The 22906-nt window shown below is 52.7% G+C and overlaps 7 protein-coding genes across 7 annotated transcripts; 3 read left to right on the top strand and 4 right to left on the bottom strand.

Moving 5' to 3' along the window:
• Positions 1-183: 183 nt before the first annotated feature.
• Positions 184-928, bottom strand: BO66DRAFT_399653 (uncharacterized protein; the record flags this gene model as incomplete). Its single annotated transcript, XM_025648695.1, has 2 exons — positions 184-563; positions 628-928. 2 exons carry the CDS (start codon positions 926-928, stop codon positions 184-186), a joined length of 681 nt encoding a protein of 226 aa, XP_025506155.1.
• Positions 929-2622: 1694 nt separating this feature from the next.
• Positions 2623-7618, bottom strand: bck1 (putative MAP kinase kinase kinase (Bck1); the record flags this gene model as incomplete). Its single annotated transcript, XM_025650924.1, has 3 exons — positions 2623-2743; positions 2808-4608; positions 4690-7618. The coding sequence occupies 3 exons, from the start codon at positions 7616-7618 to the stop codon at positions 2623-2625; spliced, it is 4851 nt and encodes a 1616-aa protein (XP_025506154.1).
• A 1533-nt stretch (positions 7619-9151) lies between these two features.
• BO66DRAFT_317693 (NAD(P)-binding protein) lies at positions 9152-9892 on the bottom strand (the record flags this gene model as incomplete). The annotated part of the gene is made up of 1 exon (XM_025643573.1): positions 9152-9892. One exon carries the CDS (start codon positions 9890-9892, stop codon positions 9152-9154), a length of 741 nt encoding a protein of 246 aa, XP_025506153.1.
• Positions 9893-10580: 688 nt separating this feature from the next.
• On the bottom strand, positions 10581-13200 carry BO66DRAFT_369556 (alpha-keto acid decarboxylase family protein). Its single transcript, XM_025645378.1, has 5 exons — positions 12661-13200; positions 12518-12598; positions 11226-12453; positions 10963-11170; positions 10581-10900 (listed from the first exon to the last, which is right to left on the bottom strand). The coding sequence occupies exons 1-5, from the start codon at positions 12770-12772 to the stop codon at positions 10817-10819; spliced, it is 1713 nt and encodes a 570-aa protein (XP_025506152.1). The 5' UTR covers positions 12773-13200; the 3' UTR covers positions 10581-10816.
• A 335-nt stretch (positions 13201-13535) lies between these two features.
• Positions 13536-14753, top strand: BO66DRAFT_317628 (THUMP domain-containing protein; the record flags this gene model as incomplete). The annotated part of the gene is made up of 6 exons (XM_025643569.1): positions 13536-13601; positions 13687-13821; positions 13930-14083; positions 14139-14353; positions 14431-14571; positions 14631-14753. The coding sequence occupies 6 exons, from the start codon at positions 13536-13538 to the stop codon at positions 14751-14753; spliced, it is 834 nt and encodes a 277-aa protein (XP_025506151.1).
• A 1738-nt stretch (positions 14754-16491) lies between these two features.
• BO66DRAFT_390028 (phosphotransferase family protein) lies at positions 16492-18029 on the top strand. Its single transcript, XM_025646916.1, has 2 exons — positions 16492-17442; positions 17498-18029. The coding sequence occupies exons 1-2, from the start codon at positions 16583-16585 to the stop codon at positions 17631-17633; spliced, it is 996 nt and encodes a 331-aa protein (XP_025506150.1). The 5' UTR covers positions 16492-16582; the 3' UTR covers positions 17634-18029.
• A 318-nt stretch (positions 18030-18347) lies between these two features.
• Positions 18348-22181, top strand: BO66DRAFT_390027 (putative SNARE-dependent exocytosis protein (Sro7)). Its single transcript, XM_025646915.1, has 7 exons — positions 18348-18588; positions 18698-19037; positions 19092-20669; positions 20726-21281; positions 21339-21460; positions 21513-21800; positions 21856-22181. The coding sequence occupies exons 1-7, from the start codon at positions 18502-18504 to the stop codon at positions 21879-21881; spliced, it is 2997 nt and encodes a 998-aa protein (XP_025506149.1). The 5' UTR covers positions 18348-18501; the 3' UTR covers positions 21882-22181.
• The last annotated feature ends 725 nt before the right edge of the window (positions 22182-22906 follow it).

Here is a 22906-nt window from a genome sequence, read left to right as displayed (position 1 = left end):
ATTAGTCTTTCATTGATGTCCTGTTCATCGGAGAAAAGCAGCGCCTCAAATGCACATAGATACATGTCTCCTGAATCCCAACGTCTCACCCATCCGTGGAATTACACCTCAGCTTCCAACCGCTAGACCACACAAACCCACGAAAGAAAACAGACCATCAGTTGCTTTCCACACGCGACTTCCTCAAAGCAACAGTCCACGCTGGATATCCCCCGGTCCCGACAGCGGAAGCTGGTTGAGCTCGACGTCCTGCACGCGCGCGGCGGCGGCGACGACGTCCAGCCCCAGCAGGAAGAACAGCAGCTCCAGCCCCGGGTAGCGCTTGATGGCGAAGCCGACGTAGTCGAGGTTGAGGAGGCGGGCGTGGTTGTAGACCGTCTGGAAGCGGCCGGCCAGCCACCACAGGTCGAAGACGTCGTGGGGCTCGCTGCGGGTGGCGGCCGCGCGCAGCTTGCCCTTGAAGATGGCGAAGGCCGGCAGGTGCTGCACCAGGCCCACGCCCATGCGTTCGCCGCGCACGAGGGTGAGGCGTGGGTAGCAGTGGCACATGGTGTAGTGCGAGCCTAGGGTTTAGGGGGTTAGCTAGCATTGGGGATGGGGGGTGTTTTTCTCGCAGGGGGGACTTACCTCGGAAGCGCTCGCAGAAGATCTCGATCAGCACCGGTTCGCCCTGGTTGGCGCTGTCACTCCAGACCAGAGCGACGTAGTCCTCGCGGTTGCGGGGGATCACGGTGAAGTTGCTGACGCCGTCCACCAGAGCGAGGATCTCGGGCTTGGTCGCGGACACCAGGCAGTCGATGTCGCTCGTCTCGCGTCGGCTGCCGAGCAGGGTGCAGGCGTAGCCGCCGAAATGGCCGTATTTGACGCCCGCGCTGGACAGGGCCGTGTGGAGGGCTATCGCGGCGTCGTTGAGACGCTCCTGACGCATGGTGCTGGTGTCGACGACGAGGTTGTACCTTTGGGATAGAGGGTTAGAGAGAGAGACGGGTCTGCGTCTCCTGGTCCAAGGGCTGAGCTTGGCTTGTCTGGGAGAAGAGTTGCTGGTGTCCGGCACTACTCTCAGTATGTGAGGCTGTCTGCTATCAGCTGTGCAGCGTGTTACTTACGGTGAGGTGTGTGGGATGCGGTATGCAATGTATCTGCTGGATGACCGGGTTCTTCACAGTAGATGCTCGTGCTCAGAGCAGTGCCAAGGTCAAAGACTGAAGACTTGTAAAGACAAGATACAAGTCAGAGAAGAGAGAGAGTGTGTGTGTGAGAGAGAATGTGTATATGTGCTTGTGTAAGTGAGAGATAGGAGCAACATCGTCGTGGAAACAAAGGGCAACTCAGTCGCTGGCGCATAAGAGCTCACAACGCCTCAGCGCTCGGCATTCTCCGCAATTCCTAGCCCCAGGTTGCGCTGCCTCAGCGTGTTGCAAATTCAGTCCCCTGTGAAGGCTGCCACTCTTTGACCTTGCGGGTCAGTCCCTAGGACCGCTCTGAGGTCTGCCCCTTAGTGCAGCCCATTCATAGCTGCTCTGTGGTGCACTTGGTCTTTCAGTCATCCATGATTAAGTCTGCTGCACGCAGAAAGGTTAGGAAGGCATGCTCCCAGAGATGTAGAGCTCAGCCAGGTGATTAGACCTGGCATCCGAGGGCTGCATCCAGAGACAGACAGCCCACATCAACCTGGCATAAGACGGTCTCGCAGCCATGGCTCCCAACACCCTGCAAGAGATTAGACATGTTCATTTCATTGACAAAGACACTCACATGCGCCACTTGGATAACATAGTAACATCAAATCCACACTTCCTCTTGTCACCAGCGCGAGACCTGGCAAAGAGACTCATTTCCATGAGCCTACGTGAGCGGAAACACAGCGAGTGCAGCTAGTTGATACTAACAGAGAAACGGAGCGGTTCCAATAAGCTACAGAGCACGTGATCTACACATCAGACAACTATACACACCCCCAACAGCAGTATAGATTAGCACAATACTCTCCAAAGAAATACAAGAATCCCGCTCACTGTTTCACCCGCCAACAAGCAATCTCAAACCCACCACCACATCCCAAATCCTCTCCGATCTCCAGGAAGTCAGCCAGCAGTACCTAACCTAGACTTCCCAGCATCAGCGGAGAACCTCCTCCGGACCGGCGACTGAGTACGGGCTCTACCGTGCCTTCCTGCTAGAAACAAACTGCCCGCTTCATGCGAGTCCTTCTCGTGCCGGGTAACCATGAATTCTACGGCGAGACTGTGGCGGAGGTCTGGTCTTGTCCTCCAGCAGCAGCAGCAGTAGTAGGCTGCGGAGAATATTTCAGGCGGACTGATATACTGACAGTAAAGTCTGCTATACCTTGCGACCTTGTGGTCTGCATCCTCAAGATATATATGTACACAATGGATGAAAAGAACATTCGACAGAGTGGTCTGCACACTTAACAACACCTTCCTCACTAAAATGTACGCACATTATGTCGCAAAGTCCAAATTACGAAAGCGGAAGAGGGGGGTATGAGCACAAGAAGAAAAGTACAATGCAGGGGACAAGGGCTAACGGGCTAATGATAACACGCTAAAGTGGGGACGGACTGTACACTACTACATTGCTTTTTGGTGTTTTGGTTCCCTTTCAAAGGACATGCCGGATCTTGGCATAGAGTTCCGTGTCGAGAAAGTTGTACTTGGGATCAGGCTCGCAGAATGGATGACGAGTCAGAAGAGTCTCCGCCGTGGGACGATCGAGGGAATCCCTGGTTGAGAGTCATATTAGCATATCAATACGAAAGCAAATAGGATGAGAGGAAAAAAACTCACACAGTAAAGCAGTCGTACATAAAGGCGAGCGCGGCGGGACTGATGTTCATGGATACGTCCTCCGGGATAGGAGGTGCCTGACTCAGACTACCCAGTTTGAAAATGGCACCAATCGCCTCTTCCTTACTCCATGGCCGGCGGCCAGCGAACATTTCCAACACCACACAGCCAAGGGACCAAATATCCACTTTGGCACTGTACCCCATGCCTTGGGACTGAATGACTTCAGGCGCCATCCAGAATACTGACCCTTGCATGGAATTCGTCGAATCGTTGCCATATATGTTGTCCGTCTTCTTCGAGATGCCAAAGTCGGAGATCTTGCATGTTCCGTCAAGATCAAGAAGGATGTTGTCGGCCTTCAGGTCACGGTGTAGAATGCCCTGGTCATGAAGGTATGCCAGCCCGCTCAACGTCTGATGCGTGAGAGACTTGACCACACTCTCTTCGAATTTACCATGCTTTCGGAGACAGCTGCCAATGGAGCCACCAGAAATATACTCGAGGTAGATGGAGATAGATAGATCGCCTCGTTCGCAACCGAGATACTGCACAATGTTCGGATGTTCCAGGTGCTGCATGGTATCGATCTCTTGGTCCATCGCAGCGACCATCTCCTTGATTCGGTCCGTATCTTGCCCTGCGATGCGAGGATTGACCTCCACCTGCTTCACAGCCAAGACCTCACCATTATCGGCATTCATGCCGAGATACACTCGGCCGTAGGTTCCCTTGCCGATCAACTGACCGCGAATGATCCGGAAGGTGGGCTGCCGTTGAGGGATATTCCCAGAGGGTGCATGAGTTTGGGGAATAGGATCAAGCTGGCTCAACCGGCTGCCAGGCTTCGGGCTGATCTGCATAATCTTGGCGCCGAACATCTTGGTGCTCTTGCGACGAAGAATGTCACCCGATCGTTGATTGCCGGTGGAGGAGGTCACACTTTTGTTCCTGCTAGCTCGGTTGGCTCCCTTAGCCACTTCTCGAATAGACTTCATTCGAGTAAGTCCACCCCCAGAGCGGCTTACATTCCGCCGCGCAACAGCACCTGGCTCCGGGGGCCTGACAGGTGGTTCGCTGGGAATGTTGACAGGGGCCGAAGGATGTGGAATGGCGTAAGACGGACCGTCTGGTTTTTCCTCGTGGCTCAATTCGTTCTCCGCTGCCATCTTGCTTGCTGGTGATGATGGTGGGGACATGCCCTGTCCATCCAGATAAGGAGTGTCAAGGTCAATGTCAGGGAAGAAGTCATCGAGATGATCGATAACGCCCTCGACAGGAGGTCTGCTGGCCCAGATGTCGCCTCGGGCAAACGAATCTCTGCGTGGGGGCCGTTCATCTTCCGGCGAAGCAGTCATATCAGAGTGATATGCTTCCGGAGCGCTTGAGTCGCCGCTAGACGCTAAGAAAGTGTCACGGGTAGCACTCGGAGACCGAAAGCTCACAGAGAGTCCTTTGCGTAGTCTATTTTCGGTGTTCAAGGTAAGAGACGGCTTTGCCGCTCTCTTTTGCGATTCGGGTGAGCTGGTCATTGACCCTTTCTCCGTCACAGGTGATTTGGTGTTTGCCAATGGTATGGCAAAGAGACCATCATCGGAGTCATCGTCAGAATCATCCTGTGGCAAGGGCGAGCGCTGGAATGAAACTTTGGTTTCCTCGAAGTCGAATTCAGGTCCGTAGGATTTACGGGACTGCAGACCCGGCCTGGGTTCGGGGGGCGAAGTGTTGCCCTTGGTTGGTGACGGCACACTGTGTGCCGTTGGTGTGGCTTGACTATCCTGGTATGTTCCCTTCACCTCGTCTATTGCTAGATGTCAGCGACAGAATCACATATACGTCGTCATCTGGAAGGTTGCCGTACAAAGGCACCAAAAGGGCTTACCTGAATGATTTGTGGCGGGACTGCTTCCCACATTCATAGTTGGGCTGAAAGAGCCCGCTGCTGGTGGTACTGATGGCATGGGTGTTCCAATAGCGCTAGTGATTCTACCAACACTAGCTAGAGCGGCTCCAAGACCGTGTGACTGCGCAGGAACTTGAACACGAGGACGATCAATGTCCCGTTTCCTTAGAGAATTAACCTTCGTGAGGGTACTTGACTCATGTGGTGCAGTCGGGGGTTTGCGGAGTGGCACCAATGGTTCGGATTTCTTGTCTTCATAAGGCGATATGCGGGGAGAGTCAAAATCAATGACGCCTTCGCGCCTATAGCCGGTTTCGCCGTAGGCATCCTTCCTCGGTTGCGGCATAGGCGGGACCTTCGAGATGCGATAGGCTCGCTGTTTCCGCTCGACCTCGCGCATATGCTCCTCATGACGAGCTAACAAATCCGCCTTTTCAGCGTCAGCTGTTCCACCGTCCGCAGCATGGTCCACGGGAGAAGCTGCAATAGAAGCTTGCGACACGTCACGCGGAAGTTTCGCAGAGGACACCTTCAGCTGTTGCCGTGAAGAAGCTACTTGTGGTGAGGTAGGCTTATTTTGAGTCTGAGGTGAGATCCTGTTCAAGGCATCTTCATCCAGTGGCTTTCTATGCACTTGATGGGCAGACGTTGGTGAAGCAGTCGCTTTGTCTGGGATAGAAACTCCCAGCCCCGCAAAGTGAGGGAAGCCATTGGTAGCCAGTTGCATGTGCGATCCACGTACGAATAATTTGAGTGAGCCCAAAAAGTCCGACCTCGACCTCCGACATAGAGCCAGATTGGTGTCGTTCAAAGGTTCGTCATGTTCCGTTTGGCCGGGCTCGGTCAAGAAGATCTGGGCCGCAGTCCAGTCTGATATTCCAAGGCTCTGACAGATTGCAGAACGCAGCGTCTCAACAGAATCCATTTCAGTGATATCCACCAACCGATAATTCCAGCCATCCAGAGTAACGAAAGTCCACTTCTTGGCTTTTTGCGTTTTCTGGCGCAAGACCAGGCGTTCATGATCCGACATGGATGCAGACGATGGGCGTTCACCCAGCGACATATCGCTAGTGCTAAAGTTTGGCTTTGCATAAGGGAGGTGGGCACCATTCTGGCGTGTATTGACAGGGCTCGTTGGCGACTCGAGAAACTGTTCTTCAGGAGAAGGGTGAGTGGAGTCACTTCCTTTGGTTCGCTTCTTGAAAAAGTTCAGAAGACCGGTTCGGTGATCCTTCGGGTATGATGAGGGGGTCTCTCCGCCAGAGTGGCGATTATAGGATTCCTGGGGAGAAGGGCGTACTCCGTTGTCCTGTCTGTAAGACTCATAATACCGACGCCCAGTTAGGGAGTCTGCGCTGTTCCCACGAGAGTGTTCGAATTTGACACTCAAATCACCAGTCGATGAGGATGGCCCCGTTTGCGCAAGGGTGGCATGCTGTGTTGCCGGACTGCCGCTCTTAGGGCTGTCCTCATAGGGCCGAATGGGAGCTTGGAAAGTCCCACCATCGCTGGACATTGAAGGACTCTGCCTTTGGTGTTCCCCACCGATGCTAGACAGAACCGCCCTAGAATAGTCTGACCGCGGCCACATAGTGCCGGTCTCGTTATTACCGAGTTCGGATGACGTGGGGTCATGGCTGGCGGGTATGGGCGTGGTGAAAGAGCGCATCTGTGTACTCTGCCTCTGATTGTGGACCAGCTGGGATACCTTGAATTTGGGACTGTTTGCGACACTACCTGAGAATGGGCCGGCCGAGCGGGGCTCATGGGTCACCTTCGGGGAGGCTTCGTGCCCTCCGTCAAAAATAGCGTTGGGATGAGAATCTCGACGCCTCTGCATCAAATAGTCCGCATCATAGCTGCCATCCTCGTGGATTTGGCGAATCAATTTTCGCATGCGTTTACCCTCCTCGCGTTCGCGAGTCTGATCCCAGCCCGTGCCGCTCAATTCGCATTCCTTTGCGAGTTGAGGATAAACGACGTTGTGCATCTTACCCAGGTTCGGCCGGCCATTGGAGCCATGTCCCAACTCCAGGAAGTCGGCGCCCTCGATTTCTAGTGCCCTAAAGGTTTCTTGCCAGTCCTTCGAAAAGCCATTTCTCGCAAGCCATAGGAGAACTCGGTCGAGTGGCCATTGAACGGCCGCTTCGTTGGGAGACATGCCCCCGAGCAGAGTGCTGCTATTATTGTGACGATGACTAGGCGACTTCGTAAGTTCATTAGTCGGCGCAGGCTGCAGTACTTGATTCTGGGAGGCTGTGGCCGGAAATCCCGACGCCATTGGTTCGTGAGAGCCGTCATTGACTGCTAATGCCGAAGGGAGAGTACGCGAAGACGGTGTGGAAGGTACATTTGGGTCCCGTTTGTATGTGGATGACTCCCCGATGGGATATTCATACGTCTGGGCGGAGGGGAGTCGCTGTCGTTCGACAGATGGCATGGTTCCTGGATTCTCGTAGGTCGGAGCAGAGTGCACGTCAAACGGCGGTATTCCGACCCCCGGTCCGAAGGAGCCCGGTTGCGGGACGTAAGTTGCAGAGGTTCGGGTATCAGAAGAGGAAGGTATCGAGAGGGCAGTGGGACGACCGTAGGGCGATTGATTTGTAGGGACCATAGGAGGAGGCGGCGGGGGAGGTAAGAAACCTTGGGATAGTGCCTGCCTGGCCCAGGTCTGTTGCTGCCAGCCTAACGTATTTTGGTGTTGCAGCTGAGGATTGGTGAGTTTGGATGCTCCGTATCCTGCTCCAGGAGGTGGCCCAGGGGGCGGAGGAGGCATGACATTCTGGGATTGGGTTGGGGCGTATCGAGGCGGCGGTGGCGGTAGAGGTATCATATGCGCCTGCGAGGGCTGCGTCGCCGAAGGAGGAGGGACCGGGATGTATTGCTGCTGCCGTTGGCCATCCATCTTGACGGTGCTTGGGTATCACCGTCGCGAAGAAGCGATCTTGATCGGATGCCGAATCGCAGATAGTCTGCACAGAGAATTCTAAGAAGTTCTACTACTTGTTCGGAAGCCCCTCTCTGAGAAAGCGAGATTATGCACGTCACTGAGGCCGAGAAATATAGACCATCAGCGATCAATGATGAAGGAAAGTCCGCATTCTCAATGTTCCCAGAAAGCCCGGTAATGACCCTAAGCGAATTCGACCAGGTCGCACAGGGAACACGAAGTACTGGCGAGGTATTCAGGGGAGGGCAGATAAAGGAGACGGACGCGAGGTATCTCGATGCACGATTGTAATCATGCGCAGCTAGCTAGCCTCCAAATCGGGTACGTAAGCAGAATCGGCAGGTATCTGCGGCCATCGGCTTCGATAGATCGAATCTCGTGAGGTTGCGGGCGGGCGGGCAGAATCGTGCGCACGTTGTTGTTGTTGTGAGTCGAGTAGACAGCACGATCCTTGTGTGGGAAAAGATAACTATATTTTAAGAAAGATGAAGAAGTTAGAATTAAGCGACAGCTCCAGGAAATTGGAAAAATTGCGATGATCCGCCCCCCTGATGATAGGTCTGTCATTAGTTGAAGGGGGAGGAGGGGGGGAGAAAGGACGATGCCGCGGAAGATTGGCGCGGGAAGCTAAAAAACATACCACTAGCAATTTTGAAAGAGATTAGTTTCCCACGTTTAAATTAAAAACCACTAGTTGCTCATTAGAATGGTTCCTTGAGATAAATGAAATGTCTTTCCTCAGCAAGCCAGAGAGCCTGCTTGCCATTCACGATGGGGTAAATCAGGCCCGGCCCAGGCTTCGTAGAAGAGGAGCTTTGATGCGCTGGCCGCCTTAGCGCCCCTTCAACGTCCCATCTCGATCACGTGGTGGTCCGATAAGCTGTCGCAGTCTCCGTACTTTGCCTGGTTCATCATTCTCATTCTCTGCATTCCCCAGCCAACATTCCTTGAGTCTTGGCATTGACTCCCAGAATGCCTTCTGTTCAGCTGCCGAGTCCTGACATCTGGATCTGGGGCCCTTGTCGATGAGACACTGTCAAATCGAATTGGTGAAACAACATGACAGCGAGATCGATCACGTAATCCGGTCACTCCAAGCCAGGCTGCCCGAAAAGAGTTAGAGCCATCCCACGGATGATTGCTAGAACTATACAAGTTTCAGACGCTCATTTTATGCGCTTCCCCCTTTCAACACCTTCAATACTACCTTCCACGTTGGCTCCAGGGATCAACTATCCACGCCATGAAGAACTAGCGTTGGCTAACTTAACACTAGCCGGCAATTGCGGTGTAACTCAAGACGGCAAATCTCATTCTTGACTAGTGACACTTGTAATGAAATGTCTGACTCCAGGCGTTCTCATGTCTCACGTCGAAACCCACCCCAAGCACTGTTTGGGATGGGTTTGACCTCTTCCTCTGGCCAGCCTGACCGAACTCCCATTCTCCTGGGGCTATCCTCTTCCAGACTCGGGAGCACGTCTGCGATCACAGATGCCGTTCCACCACCCAGCCTTCTGACCCATCCGGCCTCTGCTCTCTCTCCTCGAAGAACGGCCGGAAGAGCGCCTGAATGATCTTATCGGGACGATACTGCTCATAATACTCTCCGGTGGCAGGGTCAACCGTGCGACCCGTCACCAGCGGCATGCCCACCAAGATCCGCGAATCCCGCGGCAGGACCTGCGCGAAGATCCGACTGACAGTCTGGGAGGCGGCCTTGGCGATACTCAACGAAGCCACGCTCGGGTCCGGGTGCTTGTCCAGGACACCGCCGGTGACCAGGAACAAGGGCCACTCGCCCTGCGAGACACCCTCCGCCCGGGCATGTCCCCGGAACCACTGGCCGGCGACCAGGGTCCCGATCGCGGAGACGCGGAAATCCAGCTCCAGCTCCTCGGGCGTGAGGGTCGCGATGGAGGAGTCCGCCACCCGCGCGGCGTTGTAGCTGAGGACGTCGAGGGTCCCCCCGAGCTGGTGCAGACACCAGTCCAGAGCGGCGGTCAAGCTGGCCGGGTCGCCGGCGTCCGCGGTGTGGTGGACCACGGTGACGACGTGCTTGTCCGGGCCCGCGTAGCGGACCTCCTCGGCGATGGCGGCCAGGCTCCTCTCCGAGCGGGAGATCAGGGCGATGTTCCACCCGAGACTGGCGAGCCACATGGCCAGCGATCGGGACATGGAGGAGCCGACGCCTACGATGATAATGTTGCGGTTCGTGCTGACGCCCATTTTTGGTCTTACGCTGTGTGCCTGAATCCAGAAGACTGGAATTCGCAGTACGGTGCTTGTATCAGTGCAGCAAAGCAGTAGGTGAGGTGATTGATGCGCGCGAAGAGGCTGACAGAGTGGTGAGGTGAGGGGCAATCTCTACGTTCTGCTTATATCCCATTGACATGGTAGCCTAGACCTTCTCTTTTCCCCTTCTCGGCTGAATGCGTAATTGCGGGGGACGGTACTGTACAAAGGATCTTTAATCAATGTATGATGCCCATAGCGCTCGTAATGCCCTGCTTGTAAGACGGAATACGACCAACAACGTCACCACAACCTTGGGAGATGTTATACAAAGCGGGGGATCCGGACACTTGATCAGGCTGTTCTAGCCCGCATTTTCTTTATTAAAAGACAAGAATGCAAGGAGATTCGGTCAGGTTCGGCTTTTAAAGAAGTATGGTTCAGGCATCTCTCCGGACGAAATATGCGTAGATGCGGGATGGCCGCGGAGATCTGGACCGGACTACAAACTTAAAAACTGATTTTGGTGATTCTCGAACAACTTGGAACGCCGTCTCCCGATAAGTCACCACCCAAAGGGTTCTTCAACTGTTATCCAAACTGTGATAGAAGCCCACCATCTACAACGTAACCTTTACAATGGAGAAACTAATACTAACTCATCGTGGATTGTTGTCATTATCATTAAAATACATATTGAAAAATTCGATGTAACGGAACCACAGCTTTCTGCATGCAATTGGCTGTGTCTACTGGGTCCTTGAATCGGCTGGATCTTGGTCAGTCTCGTCACGCCACGTGAAACTGCTTTGCTCGAAATAAGGTCACTTCTTTTCCAACTTGGAATGCAACCAACGGATCGTGGAGCGGGAAAGACGGCGGGCGAGTTGCTCGATTGGCGGTTCGTGGTCATAATCATTACTTGTTTCTCGCAGCAGCCGCTTCGGCGGTGATCTTCAGCGCGGCGGGGGCATCATCCCTGGGCATGTGAAGCTCAACCAACTGTGGGGTGTGGTCAGTGATTGCGGTGGATTAAGGTATCTTGGACTTGAATTAAGACTTACCTGCAAGTGCGGAGCCGAGTTGAATTCCTCGTTCGCGAAGAGCTGCTTCAGTTCGTCGCGAGTGGTGACCTTGTGGCCGGTATACTTGTCCTTGGCTCCGAAAACGGTCGGCAGAGCCTTGTGATCCCAGGGTTGAATGTCGTTGTAGCTCTCGTCCCAGCCGTGGATGTATCGTTCAATGGTGTAGCCGTTGTTGCAGATGACGAAACTGGTTGGCTTGTCAGTGTTACGTAGCAAACAGCTGGATTGAAAAGCACGCTTACATGATGGGGTTGAGGTTGTTTCGGATCATGGTGCTCAACTCCTGCACCGTAAGCTGGAGACTACCATCGCCAACGAAGAGGACAGTGCGACGATTGCCAAGCTCTTTAGCCGCCAGAGCAGCACCCTGGCAGGCGCCAACCGAGTATCCAATGCTGCCCCAAAGGACTTGGCTGATAGCGGTGACATTGGCGGGGAATCGGGTCTCCCAGATACCGAAGTTCGCCGTACCAGTCTCGGTGATGACAATGTCGTTTTCCTTAAGCCACTGTCCGACCTTGGGCCACAACCACTGGTGAGTGATCTCGGTGGCTGAAGAAGTCTTCTCTTCCTCGGGCAGTGCGTTGGAGAGGTGCGGAACCGGCTCCGCATTCACTTTACCCAGCTTCTGGATGACCTTGCGCAAGACCCCCTTCATGTTGATGTTAGGGTATTCGGAGTAACGCACGCGCACGTAGTTGCTGTGGAAATCGATGGTGTTGAGCTGTCCGATACGGTACGTGAATCCACTGGTGTTGAAATCAGACTTGATGGCACCGATGCTCAAGATAAGATCCGAGGATTCGACTTGTTCGCGCACACCTGCGTTCGAACCCGTTCCGGCGTAGACTCCTCCATAGTTGGGTCGCGTCTCGTCCACGGCACCCTTGCCCATTGGTGCCACGAACGTGGGCAGACCAGAAGCCTCCATCAGATCGTGAACTTCATCGAGAACACGGTGGCGAATAGCACAGGCATCAACCAGAATGACGGGCTTCTTTGCGGCATGGAGGTATTTCAAAACAACGTCGACCACGTAGTCTTCCTTCTCGGTTTCATTGGCGGGAAGGGACAGGTCCAGCTTCGTGTTGAGTCTCTCGCCTTCAACCTGCTTCGTAATCATATCGGTAGGCAGCGTGATGTAGACGGGACGACTGCGGGTCCAGCATTCGCGAATGGCGTTGTCAATCAGAGTTGCGACCTCAAGAGTCTCGGTCAGGCGGGCAATTGAGCAGGAGACCCCGGTGTTCATCTTGGTGAAGACGTCGAAGTCGCCGTTGCCGAGAGTGTGATGGAGCAACATTCCATCTTTCTGGGATTGAGAGCTGGGCTGACCCACGATGTGAACGATAGGCACGAACTCAGAGTAAGCGCCAGCAATGGCGTTGAGGGCTGACAGCTCGCCAACTCCAAAGGTAGTGATCAAGGCACTAATACCATTGACTCGGGCATAACCATCCGCAGCGTAACCTGCAACCTTGTTAGTCTGACACCACAGAGGATGAAGGTGCGAGTTCCAGGAGAGTAACCGTACCAGCATTGAGCTCATTGCAATTACCCACCCAGTTGAGACCGCACTTTGGCAGATAGTCTAGAGCTGCGAGATTGTAGTCACCTATGGAAGTGCGACGAGATTAGAAGGAGAGCAGGAAGCAAGGCTTGTGGTAGGCAGCTCACCGGGAACACCGTGCACTGAGCGGACCCCCACCTCGTGGAGACGGTGGAAGAGATACTCAGCGACAGTGATAGGCTTCTTGAGCTCTCGGGTGACGATCTCGTTAGTTGTCATCGCGAAAGCCAACGAGACGAACAGTAGTTGGAAGGTAATTGAAGATATGAGAAAAAGGTATGAACAGTGTATGAGAGGGAAGGTTGAATGTTTACGCGGAAGAGGGGGAGCATAAATAGTAGTGGAAGAGTTCTGGAGTTGGTTGGTTGTACGTCATGAAGATAGCGTGATGTCATGCTGAATGGGCATAGCTATTAGCTGGAAATTCACTCTTGTGTTACCACCTTTTTGACTACAAGTACCGTGCTATCCATATCCATATCCACTCTCAGGTGCTCAAACGCCGGGCTACCCGAGACATGACCGCGGGCTGTAGCCATAGGGAATGCAGTTGACCCTGGCACGATGTCGGATCGGAAAGTCCAGTGGTTCGATGGTAAAGTACGACAAACGGACGGACATACTCGCACGTTGCCAGGTGGTTGCAGTGACCCGTCCGGCCGAGAACAAGCCGTCAATCACTCCACCTTCCAGTGAATGGTAAATGGTTCGAGCCGGAAATGGAATGACGATCTCGCTGTTGCTCTCCCTGCGCTAGTCCCAAAATGGAATTTTGGATGCCCCGCCGCCTTGATCTTTCCTGCTTATCGCTTTCTCCAGGCAAGAAGTTGATGCATGCATCTAGAATCTCATTATCACGCGTAATTCCGGCGACCAAGGCTCGCTTCCCGCACTGATCCCATCTCTAGAAAGGTGCTTGATTCGTTGGCGAAAGTGATCCTTCGTGAAACACCGACGACAATCCAGTGTCTGACAACTGCGCATGGCTGGAAAGGGAAAACGGTCCATGCCTGATAACATGTCGGCTCAGTCGTCTAAGAAAAGAAAGGTTCGCACCCTTGGAACACATTGCCACCAAAGTCAGCCCATGGACTTCATGATTTTCCTAATCTCCTATCTAACGCACAGCTTAGGGTGGTGGTGGTGGTCAATGGCGCAAGCCAGGCAATAAAGCAGGGATCGAGGGTGGTGACTGGGGTGTTTTTGTGAGTTGCGACATCGGAAAAGAGTCCAAGTGTCTGTCGGAGGCTGTGGATTTGTTTACACAGGTACGTGTTATCCCGGCCCTGTCGAGCGGGGTCTTCCCCGCTTCTCTGTGGCTGGCATCCCTCCCATCTGAGAGCCGTGAACACTGTCTAACATGCTCTGTCATTCAGAGCATCGAAGGGACCGAGAAAGTCGACGATGGAGACAAGTCCGACTCGGATGAAGATGACATCGAGGCGATGATCAAAAAGGAGGTCGAAGGGCTGAAGCCCAGCCAAGCCAAGTCTCGTCCGTTCCAAGCAATTCGAATGGACTTACCATGTCGTGCGTTTGACCTCCATATGAAATCGTTCATATCGCTAATTACTGATTCTGCTAGTATCGTTCATTCGATTTGACAAGTCCATTGATCCAGAGCAGATGGTACATCAATTGTGCCTTGATGCCCACGCTCATCCCGAAAAGAAGCGCTCTCGGTTCATTCAACGCATGACTCCTGTCAAATCGGTTCGCAAGACTCTCAGTGTCGAACTGGAGTCTTTCGCGCGCGAGGTCCTTAAATCTACCTTTCACTCTGGGGGTCCTCCGAAGAAGGTACGTTGTTGTTGTTGTTGCTGCAGTGGCCCTCGCTCCGAAACCCACGAGAACGTACTAAGCCATGACATCTCCAGTACGCCATCCGGCCAGTCGTAAGAAGCAACAAAAAGTTCAACAGGGACACAGTGATTAAGACAGTTGCTGATGTCGTTGGTACTGAACACCCCGTTGATCTCAAGAACTATGATATACTCATCAACGTCATGGTTATCCAGGTAAGCCTTGAGAAAACAAATGCACTTCAGGTCCTCATGGTTAACATTCCATGCCACAGAATGTTATTGGTATCGGTGTCGCAGGAAGCGATTATGAGCAGTTGAAACGGTATAACCTGGCCGAACTATATACTCCAACTGCAGCAGCGCAGGTTGTTGAGACTGAGACTTCTGAAGTCTAGAGCCAGCATCGTATCAGATAGGTCTGTTGAACGACCTTGTCCGAAACAGCTCGGACATCTCTCTAGAAACCAATTTTGGAAGCAACAAATGACTATTATTCGAACTACAAAATGGCGTCGCTCATGACAAGTGACTCTTGAAACTGGGGAGATGCTCGGAAATCGCTGGGATGATCCGGACGGATTGAACGGTGAAATCGGACGCCTTACCCGGACTCGTATTCGACGTAAGCTTATGTCTCTGGCACGTAAGCCGAAAGTCACGGTGATGAGCGATGCAGTCAATACGAGGGGACGCGTCAGGCTGCAGTGACTGCACTGCTTTGACTGATTCATGCTGGCTTAGCTTACAGTCGCTTGGGACTCGTCGAGCACAACAAGTGCGCATACGTCTTATCATCACAGAGTTGGCGCTCTCGGATATATGGGGATCTAATTGCGGATGTAGTGAGCCCAATATAAGTTTTTTGCGGGATTTGTCTGGAGAGTGGTAATTCCGTTTGTCAATGGTTTGAAAACATTGTTGGAAAGTCGTCAGTTGCCCAAGTTAGGGAAGTCAACCGAAGGATTTTTTCCTCCCTCTAACAGCATCCACAAGCCGGCGAGTCCACATTCCACATTCTGTTAGATCGAAGGGTCACAAACATGGGGCAATCGGTGAAGCTCACGCCCCAGGGAACCTGAACCAAACTTCCAGTTGCAGCGACGGTCCGTCTCCGACTAGACTAGATCAATGATGGACATGCAAAGCGATGTTGCAGGCAGAGACCCATAGCACGCAAGGGACCTTCTACCTGACAGGTCGAGTGAAGTTCAGTTTAGTAGAAGAGTACCAGTAGCTTCCTCCAAACCCGACCGAATGGAAACATTGCTGTCACTCTTGCCCAGGCTGATCTAGTCCTACTAGTGCAGTGTGTGCATGTGTACATTAATATAGTTCAATCTACTGGTGACACCGTAGTATTCTGGATGAACCGGAGGAGCCAACCATAAGTCATTGCGAGGTAATGGCTTGCAGTCGACTCCATTGCAAAGACCAGAAACAAGACTAGAGCCGGGGATAGATTCCTGATCGTTGTTTAGCATCACGATCAAGTGTCCAGTTCATCAGCAATTCCGCACTCTTTGAAGCGAAAGCCTGAGGGCTGGAGCCGGCAGATCCTTCCGCGATATTGCATTCGGTAAAGCGGTGCTATGATTGGGCGGGGCCCGTTTCACCTGCATGGCGCCTTTCTCAGAGCGGGAGAGTTAGGCGAGCCCGCGAGGCCGAACCTTACTCAGACTCAGACCCTCTCTCTTTTACTAGTACTCCATTACTCCAGTACTCCAGTACTCCTCTATCGCATTGGAGTCTTTCGGACTTACATCTACTTCCATTCACCATGGACGCATTGCGCAAATCCTCCAACTCGCTTAATCTGCTCCAATGGGGAAATAATGCCCCCAAACTACCGGAGACTCTTGCCAGTCTCTTGCCAGTCTCCTGCGCCCCTGGTTGCAGAACAGAGTTGTATATATTCCGGTTAATCAAGCGAGGAGATACCGTAAATCTTGCAGGGCAACAACAGGCTTTCTGGCCAGCAAAGCATGCTGGCTCTGGCTTAACCTAACCATCGACTGTCTGCCACCCATTGCCAGGAGAACATCTCCGGTTCTTCTGCCTGCCAAAGAACAATACCCCTCTCGCACCCCTCTTACTAAAAGCTGCAATGTTTGCACGGTGTCCGATCGATATTACAGATCACGACGCTTATGATGTTATAAGAAAGTTATAGAGCCTGATGGGACTTGTTGGCTTTTCTTCATTCATCCCTCCCTCTCCTTCCATCATGTCACCTTCTTTCTCTGTCTCGCCAACTTGCAAGGTTGAACCCCCACGTACAAATACTATTGGTTCAGTGCTCCAACGGCACTTTCCGCCTTCGGTCCAGATTCAAGAGGTATATCCTCTGGAGGGTCATCTACATTCCGTCAGTCTCCTGATACTTTCAAATGGAGACCAATGGCTTCTGAAATGTCCACCTCGATCGACAACACCTCTTTTACGGCGAGAACAGCTCCTGCTTGAGACGGAAGCACGAGCTCTGTCCATTCTAGGGCAGAGTGCAACTCCATATGTGCCATCGTTTGTACATTATGGCTTTCAAGGTGACCCTTTTGGGTCTGCCTTCTTAGTCAGACATTATGTCACAGGCATGACCTTGAAGGAGATGGGACCCCGACTCACGACGCAAGAACGCCGAAAACTGGACAGAGATCTGGGGTCGCTGGTCCAACAAATCGGACAGCCCCTTTCGAACTCTTTCGGCTCGCTGGAGCAGGTGGCCTGTGGGCGGGGAAAGCTCTCCTGGAGGGACGCTTTTGTCGTGCTCTTCGAGGACATTCTGCGAGACTCAGAAGATGCTTTTGTTCATCTCCCCTATTCTGAGATTAGGCATCACGTTCGCCGCTTGTCATATGCACTGGAAGAAGTCACCCTACCACGGTTGGTAGTGATTGGCCTAGGCCGTCCGTCACAAGTATTTCTGGATCCGGCATCTAGAAAACTGTCTGGAGTGACGGGCTTTGGCCATGCATTGTGGGGTGACATATATATGGCCGAGGTTTTCGAGGATCCTTCGCCTGCCATGCTCGAAGGCTTTGGCACTCGACTTACGAAGAGCGAGTCACAGGTGACTCGTCAATTACTGTAGGTGACTCCGGCTCCATTCAACATCATGGAAGGAAGCTAATGATCGGTGCAGTTATGCTTGCTACCGCTCTGTCCACAACATCACAATACACTATTACCGCGACAAAGACATGACTGCTGAGATGGAGGCGAGGAGACGGCTAACGACGACCTTGGCAGAAATGAGTGCCATTAAAGGGGCTCGATGATGTGCCAGGAGTAAACTGACTGGCAACTATCAGCTCTGTTCTCCTCGGTCGCTACACTCCTGACTATCAGCAGGTTGGGATGATGATTGCATGACTTGAATGCTCGTGTTCTTAGACTATCCTTTGTTTGTATATAGCAAGAACTATACAGAGCGCAGATCTTCGAAAGACCCTTGTTTGAAACAGTTTGAAACACCACGATCTAGGTGTAGCAAGCATTCCAAATCGCATAGGGCCGGTGTCCATAAAAGCCAATTATGGATATTCTACCGTGAAGGAATCTCCGGTGATTTGAAGTCCGACATCAAGATTATCTACGGGAGTACTGTTTTCCTTGGCAGTGAGTGGGAAGAACATATTGTTGCTGCCTAAGTGATTCATACAAAATAAGTTACGGAGTAAGATTTATGAGTCCGGTGAAGCAGGAATGAAATTGAATGAGCAGCCATTATACACTTCTACTCGATAGCTATACCTTCTTTGTAAATATAGGGAAATTATCCAGCAGGCGAACAATGACAGGAGAACTAGACCTACTAGCTGTAATTGATCATCACATGTTTACTCAGTGACTACGTCTAGATAGTTATCGCACCGTAACTGGGAGCGGCTAGTGTAGGGCGGGCGGGTGATCCAGTTTGCCCCGCCCCGGACCGCCGCCCATAAGGCAATCAATCAATCAGCCTTAATGCCGTCAGTCAACTTGGAACCTTTGCTTTTCTTCCCCGCGGTAATGACCTTGCCCTTGACTTGATCCCTACCTTCGTGGGGTCGCCGCTGGTCTTTGTTCCTATTTTCTATTCTATATCCTATCTCTATCCACGTTCAACCTTCACTGCCCATTCTCCATTTTTCCAACTCTGTGAGAATGGCGCACTTCCTGAGAGGGAAACAGGCCGGCATCCAGAAGGACTTTTCCGAAGGGTTGTCGCCGGACCTCTTCGCCCTCGATGATGTACGTCGTCTATGCCGGATATGCCTTCCACTTTTCCCACTGCTGAAGCCTACTGCGGACCTTTTACTATTGAATTGTATATGCTAACGAGTCTTTTTCAATCTACCAGTTCGCTCGCTGCGGTATCAACTCTCAAGTCAGTGCTATTGCCTACGACCCGATTCAGTCCCTCCTTGCAGTCGGAACCAGTGATACCCAGTTTGGACATGGTCAGATCTACGTGTTTGGTCAACGGCGCGTATCGGTCATCTTCTCGTTGCCTCGCAAAGCCTCTGCGAAACACATTCAGTTTTGCGCCGACAAGCTCGTTAGTGTCGACTCGAAAAGTGAAATCACAATCTTCTCCCTTGAGACCGGCAAGACATTGGTTTCGTATGCACCTCCGAGCCATGCGAGTGCGTTATTAACCGACCCGAGTCTCGACTATGCTTTCATTGGTTTGCAGAATGGTACGACCTCCGCTAGGATTCACGTGTGATTCCTTTTCTGATGACATATGCCAGGCGACATTATCGCATACGATCTGGATCGTGAAACCTTGACGCCCTTCAGGGTACCGAATCTGTGGGCTCAACGCAATGCGCGGACGCGTATGTGTCCGGTAATTAGTCTCGCCTTTTCTCCTCGCGACATTGGCAAGATCTTGGTCGGGTATCCGGACGGCGCAGTGACCTTCTCTTTCAAACAAAACGTCGCACAGAAATACTTCGAATATGAAGTGCCTCCAGGCGCGCTGGGTGGGAATGCGGACGTACCGATTTCGGACTTGCGCAGACCCAGGTTGTCCCAGGCTCTCTGGCACCCGAATGGCATCTTCGTTTTGACGGTTCATGATGACAACAGCCTGGTTTTCTGGGATTCGAAGGACGGTCGCAAGGTGATGGCTCGGTCCATTGACACCCCCAATGTTGATCAGCCAGGCGTAAGTCCCGAAAGGCCTTCTTCGGCGGGAGCCACTGGGTTCAAGGATCCGATCACACACGTCGCGTGGTGTGTCAAGGACAACGGTGATGACAGTGGGCTTTTGATTGCCGGTGGCCGGCCCAAGGCCGAGTCCCTCAAGGGCCTCACCTTTTTGGATCTGGGCCCTACTCCGAACTATCAAACGTCTACCTGGCCTATGATTTCGAAGTACTTCGAATCTCCAAGACGTGTCTCGGTCCTACCCACCCCACCTGGAGGTGAGGTGGTCGACTTTTGCCCTATTCCACGCAGCACTCCTTATTTTGGTGGCGCCCATGACCCCATTGCCCTGATTGCCCGCTTGTCCTCGGGAGAACTGATCACCATGAGCTTCCCGACTGGACACCCTATCACACCTACAAATATGCTTCACCCATACCTGTCTTTCGTGCACCCGTTCGTGACCAAGGCGACATTAACTGCAGTTGATCGCTCTGCTTGGTTGGGCTTGAAAGAGCGCAGGTCACAGGGGCCTAAGTTCCTCTTGGGCGGCGCAGAGGCCAAGAAAGCACTGAAACGCTTCGAAGATCGAAACATCATCACCACCGCCCATGCGGATGGCACTATCCGCATTTGGGACGGAGGCATTGATGACGAAGTTGAAAACGGAGAGATCATACAAGTGGACTTGGCCCGCGCAGTAGGTCGTGTGGGCAACGTCGAAGTCACTGAGATGTCTCTAAGTGGTTCAACGGGTGAGCTGTCTGTAGGTCTCAGAACTGGTGAGCTTGTTGTCTTCCGCTGGGGAAGCAACAAGAATTTCGGAAGTGAGCAGCCCCCAGGTGCCAATGAAGGGCCCGGTAAGTTGACCTCGATCACTCATCGGGTTGATCCTGGGCTCAAGCAAGGCATTCTTCCCCTCACCCTCCTCAACATGCAACAGGGACCAGTGACTGCTTTGAAACACAGCCAGGTTGGGTTTGTCGCAGTCGGTTTCGAAAGCGGAAGTCTAGCAATCATTGACTTGCGCGGGCCGGCGATTATCCACACAGCCCATTTTTCGGAGTTGCTGAAGGCAAACAAGAGAAGCAGCTTCTTCAAACAGCGCAGCTCCGAGTCTTCCTCTCCAGAGTGGCCCACATGTATCGAGTTCGGGGTGCTTACACTCGAAGGAGAAGGTAAGCTGTTTCTAAAAACAGTTCACGCGCGCTTGGATGGCTGATGATCTTCCTAGACTACTCAAGTATCTGCTGCTTTGTGGGTACCAGTAAAGGTAACCTGGCGACTTTCAAGATCTTACCAGCGGATAATGGTACCTACTCGGCAGTCTTTGCTGGTGCAAGCTTACTAGATGATAAGGTCATCAACATCATTCCAATCAATGCTGACAGCGGCAATCCTGCTTCGGCTTCTCCTAACGCTGTTGGGGGCCTTCGCAACGGCATCAGAGTGAATGGAGTAGTGGTTGCCGTGACGGTGTCAGGGTGTCGAATTTTCAAGCCTGCGACATCCAAGGGCGCTCATAGGTCTTGGGACGATTACCTCTGTGATTCTGCTACGGTAGTCAAGATTGAGGGCCGCGGCTATAGCCTTGTTGGTCTTTTTGGCGACGGAAACACACGGGCCTTCTCTATCCCCGGACTCAAAGAGATCGGTTGCAGCCCGATCAATCAGATTGCCGACATGAGACGACTTGCCGATGCTAGTGTCTCCTCTAATGGCACCGTCATGGTCTGGACAAGCCCTTCAGAAGTGGGGTTGTTTAACGTCTGGGGGGCAGGAACTGGCCTGTGAGTTGACCCGAAGGCATTTATTCTCCGTACACAAGTTATTAATCTATATCACAGCCGACCTTCTGAGGACCAATTGTACAATCCTCAAGCAGTCGTTCCACCCCGACCAACGATCACGAATATCCAATGGATCTCCGGCACACAGTACATCTCGCCGGCCGACATGGACTTACTTAGTGGGTATATCTCTATCTTATTTTGTGCATGAAAACTAACAGCATTCTCTAGTTGGTGGTCCCGATCGCCCACCCTCAAAACGCATGCAGGAACAGATGCGGTTGGACGAACAGGAGCGTCGAAAGGCATTCAGAGAAGGCAGGACAAACACCAACCAGTCTTCAGACTCAGGCAATCAGGAGGGATACTGGTCCTACATGCAACGTCAGGTCACGGAGCGTACAGAGCGGCTCAATCTAGCTGGTGACCAGATGGAACGATTGGAAGAGAGCAGCAGCAACTGGGCTCGAGATGTCAACAAATTCGTCCAGACCCAGAAACGGAAGGCTGTGATGGGCGGTAAGTACACCTTGACCTGGAAATATGCTAGGCCATACTGACAGAGTGACCACAGCCCTCAGTTCCAAATTCGGTCTCTAAACCGCTTTCCTGGTCGTCACCTTCAACCTATGAGGAGAAAAGAATTGTGTTTCTCAATAACCTGATATTGGGCTCTAGTTATTCATACCCAGCTTTTGTCGGCGTTGAATGGTGTTTGTGTTCCTTAGCAGGAAGGGGCAATTTCATGAATAGATGACTTCCAGATATTCCCGAGAAGCTTAACCTTGGACTATACATGCATCGAAACATACTAAGCATTGTACCTATTCTGGCGGATTTGCCTCCGACCACACATGTCCCATTATTTCTGAGATCAAAATCGCATGCACTCCGACAACCGGAGAATCTCACTACGCACCGTAGGGACTCCTGTACAGCCCAGCCCAGCGGTCCACTTGTCCCCCGGGATATTTACATTTCTGCCTCAAGCACGAAGGCCACATATTAGCAAGAACTCCTTCTTCCGTCGGTGATTACCAGCTACCTGCACATGCATACCGATACTATAGCGGAAACGCACTACATTTCCAAGTCCAGTATACCCTTACTTACCCACCGCACCGTCTTCCCTTCTTCATTTCACTCTCTTTCCCACTCTCACCGCACATCTCGCCTGCAACTGCCCCCCTCCCCCTCTCCTATCCATTTGCTTCTCTCCATATTGCTTGAACTCTCACGCAATCGACCCCCTCAACCCTCCACAATCCGGCCTCTCCGGCCCAATTTCCCAACGGTAGCAGAAGCCCCCCGCACCGCCAGAGTTTCTAGAAGATAAGTTGACGGCGAGTGTAAGGTGAGGTACCCGGTCCTACAAGCCCCCAACCGGTACTGTACACATACACAGAAACTGAGTCCCCCTGGCTGGGCTGGTTGATGTGCTGTGCGGTACAGCGCTGAGTTCTAGGGACAACTCCCCCCCCCCCCCCTCCCTTTCCCTTCAGCCTTGCGTGGTTCCGATGTCAGGGGTCGAGGAGTTGCCACGGGTACGTGGGACACCCCCGTTGATCTGATTCTTCTCCTTGCTTTTTGGGGGGGCTGTTTTCTGTCCGCGGCCGGTGGGAGGA

Source organism: Aspergillus aculeatinus (genome assembly GCF_003184765.1).
Source record: "Aspergillus aculeatinus CBS 121060 unplaced genomic scaffold BO66scaffold_12, whole genome shotgun sequence".
NCBI classification, from domain to species: domain Eukaryota; kingdom Fungi; phylum Ascomycota; class Eurotiomycetes; order Eurotiales; family Aspergillaceae; genus Aspergillus; species Aspergillus aculeatinus.
Note: the sequence above shows the minus strand (reverse complement) of the source record. Positions and strands in the feature narration are given on the sequence as shown.

Bases quoted from the DNA above. Each gene is read 5' to 3' on its own strand.
- BO66DRAFT_390027 (XM_025646915.1), top strand. From the start codon at position 18,502: ATGGCGCACTTCCTGAGAGGGAAACAGGCCGGCATCCAGAAGGACTTT. The intron at 21,461-21,512 runs GTGGGTATATCT...AGCATTCTCTAG, and splicing joins GGCCGACATGGACTTACTTA to TTGGTGGTCCCGATCGCCCA. The intron at 21,801-21,855 runs GTAAGTACACCT...GAGTGACCACAG, and splicing joins ACGGAAGGCTGTGATGGGCG to CCCTCAGTTCCAAATTCGGT.
- BO66DRAFT_390028 (XM_025646916.1), top strand. From the start codon at position 16,583: ATGTCACCTTCTTTCTCTGTCTCGCCAACTTGCAAGGTTGAACCCCCA. The intron at 17,443-17,497 runs GTAGGTGACTCC...TGATCGGTGCAG, and splicing joins CAGGTGACTCGTCAATTACT to TTATGCTTGCTACCGCTCTG.
- BO66DRAFT_369556 (XM_025645378.1), bottom strand. From the start codon at position 12,772: ATGACAACTAACGAGATCGTCACCCGAGAGCTCAAGAAGCCTATCACT. The intron at 11,171-11,225 runs GTAAGCGTGCTT...CAAGCCAACCAG, and splicing joins AACAACCTCAACCCCATCAT to TTTCGTCATCTGCAACAACG. The intron at 10,901-10,962 runs GTAAGTCTTAAT...CACACCCCACAG, and splicing joins ACTCGGCTCCGCACTTGCAG to TTGGTTGAGCTTCACATGCC.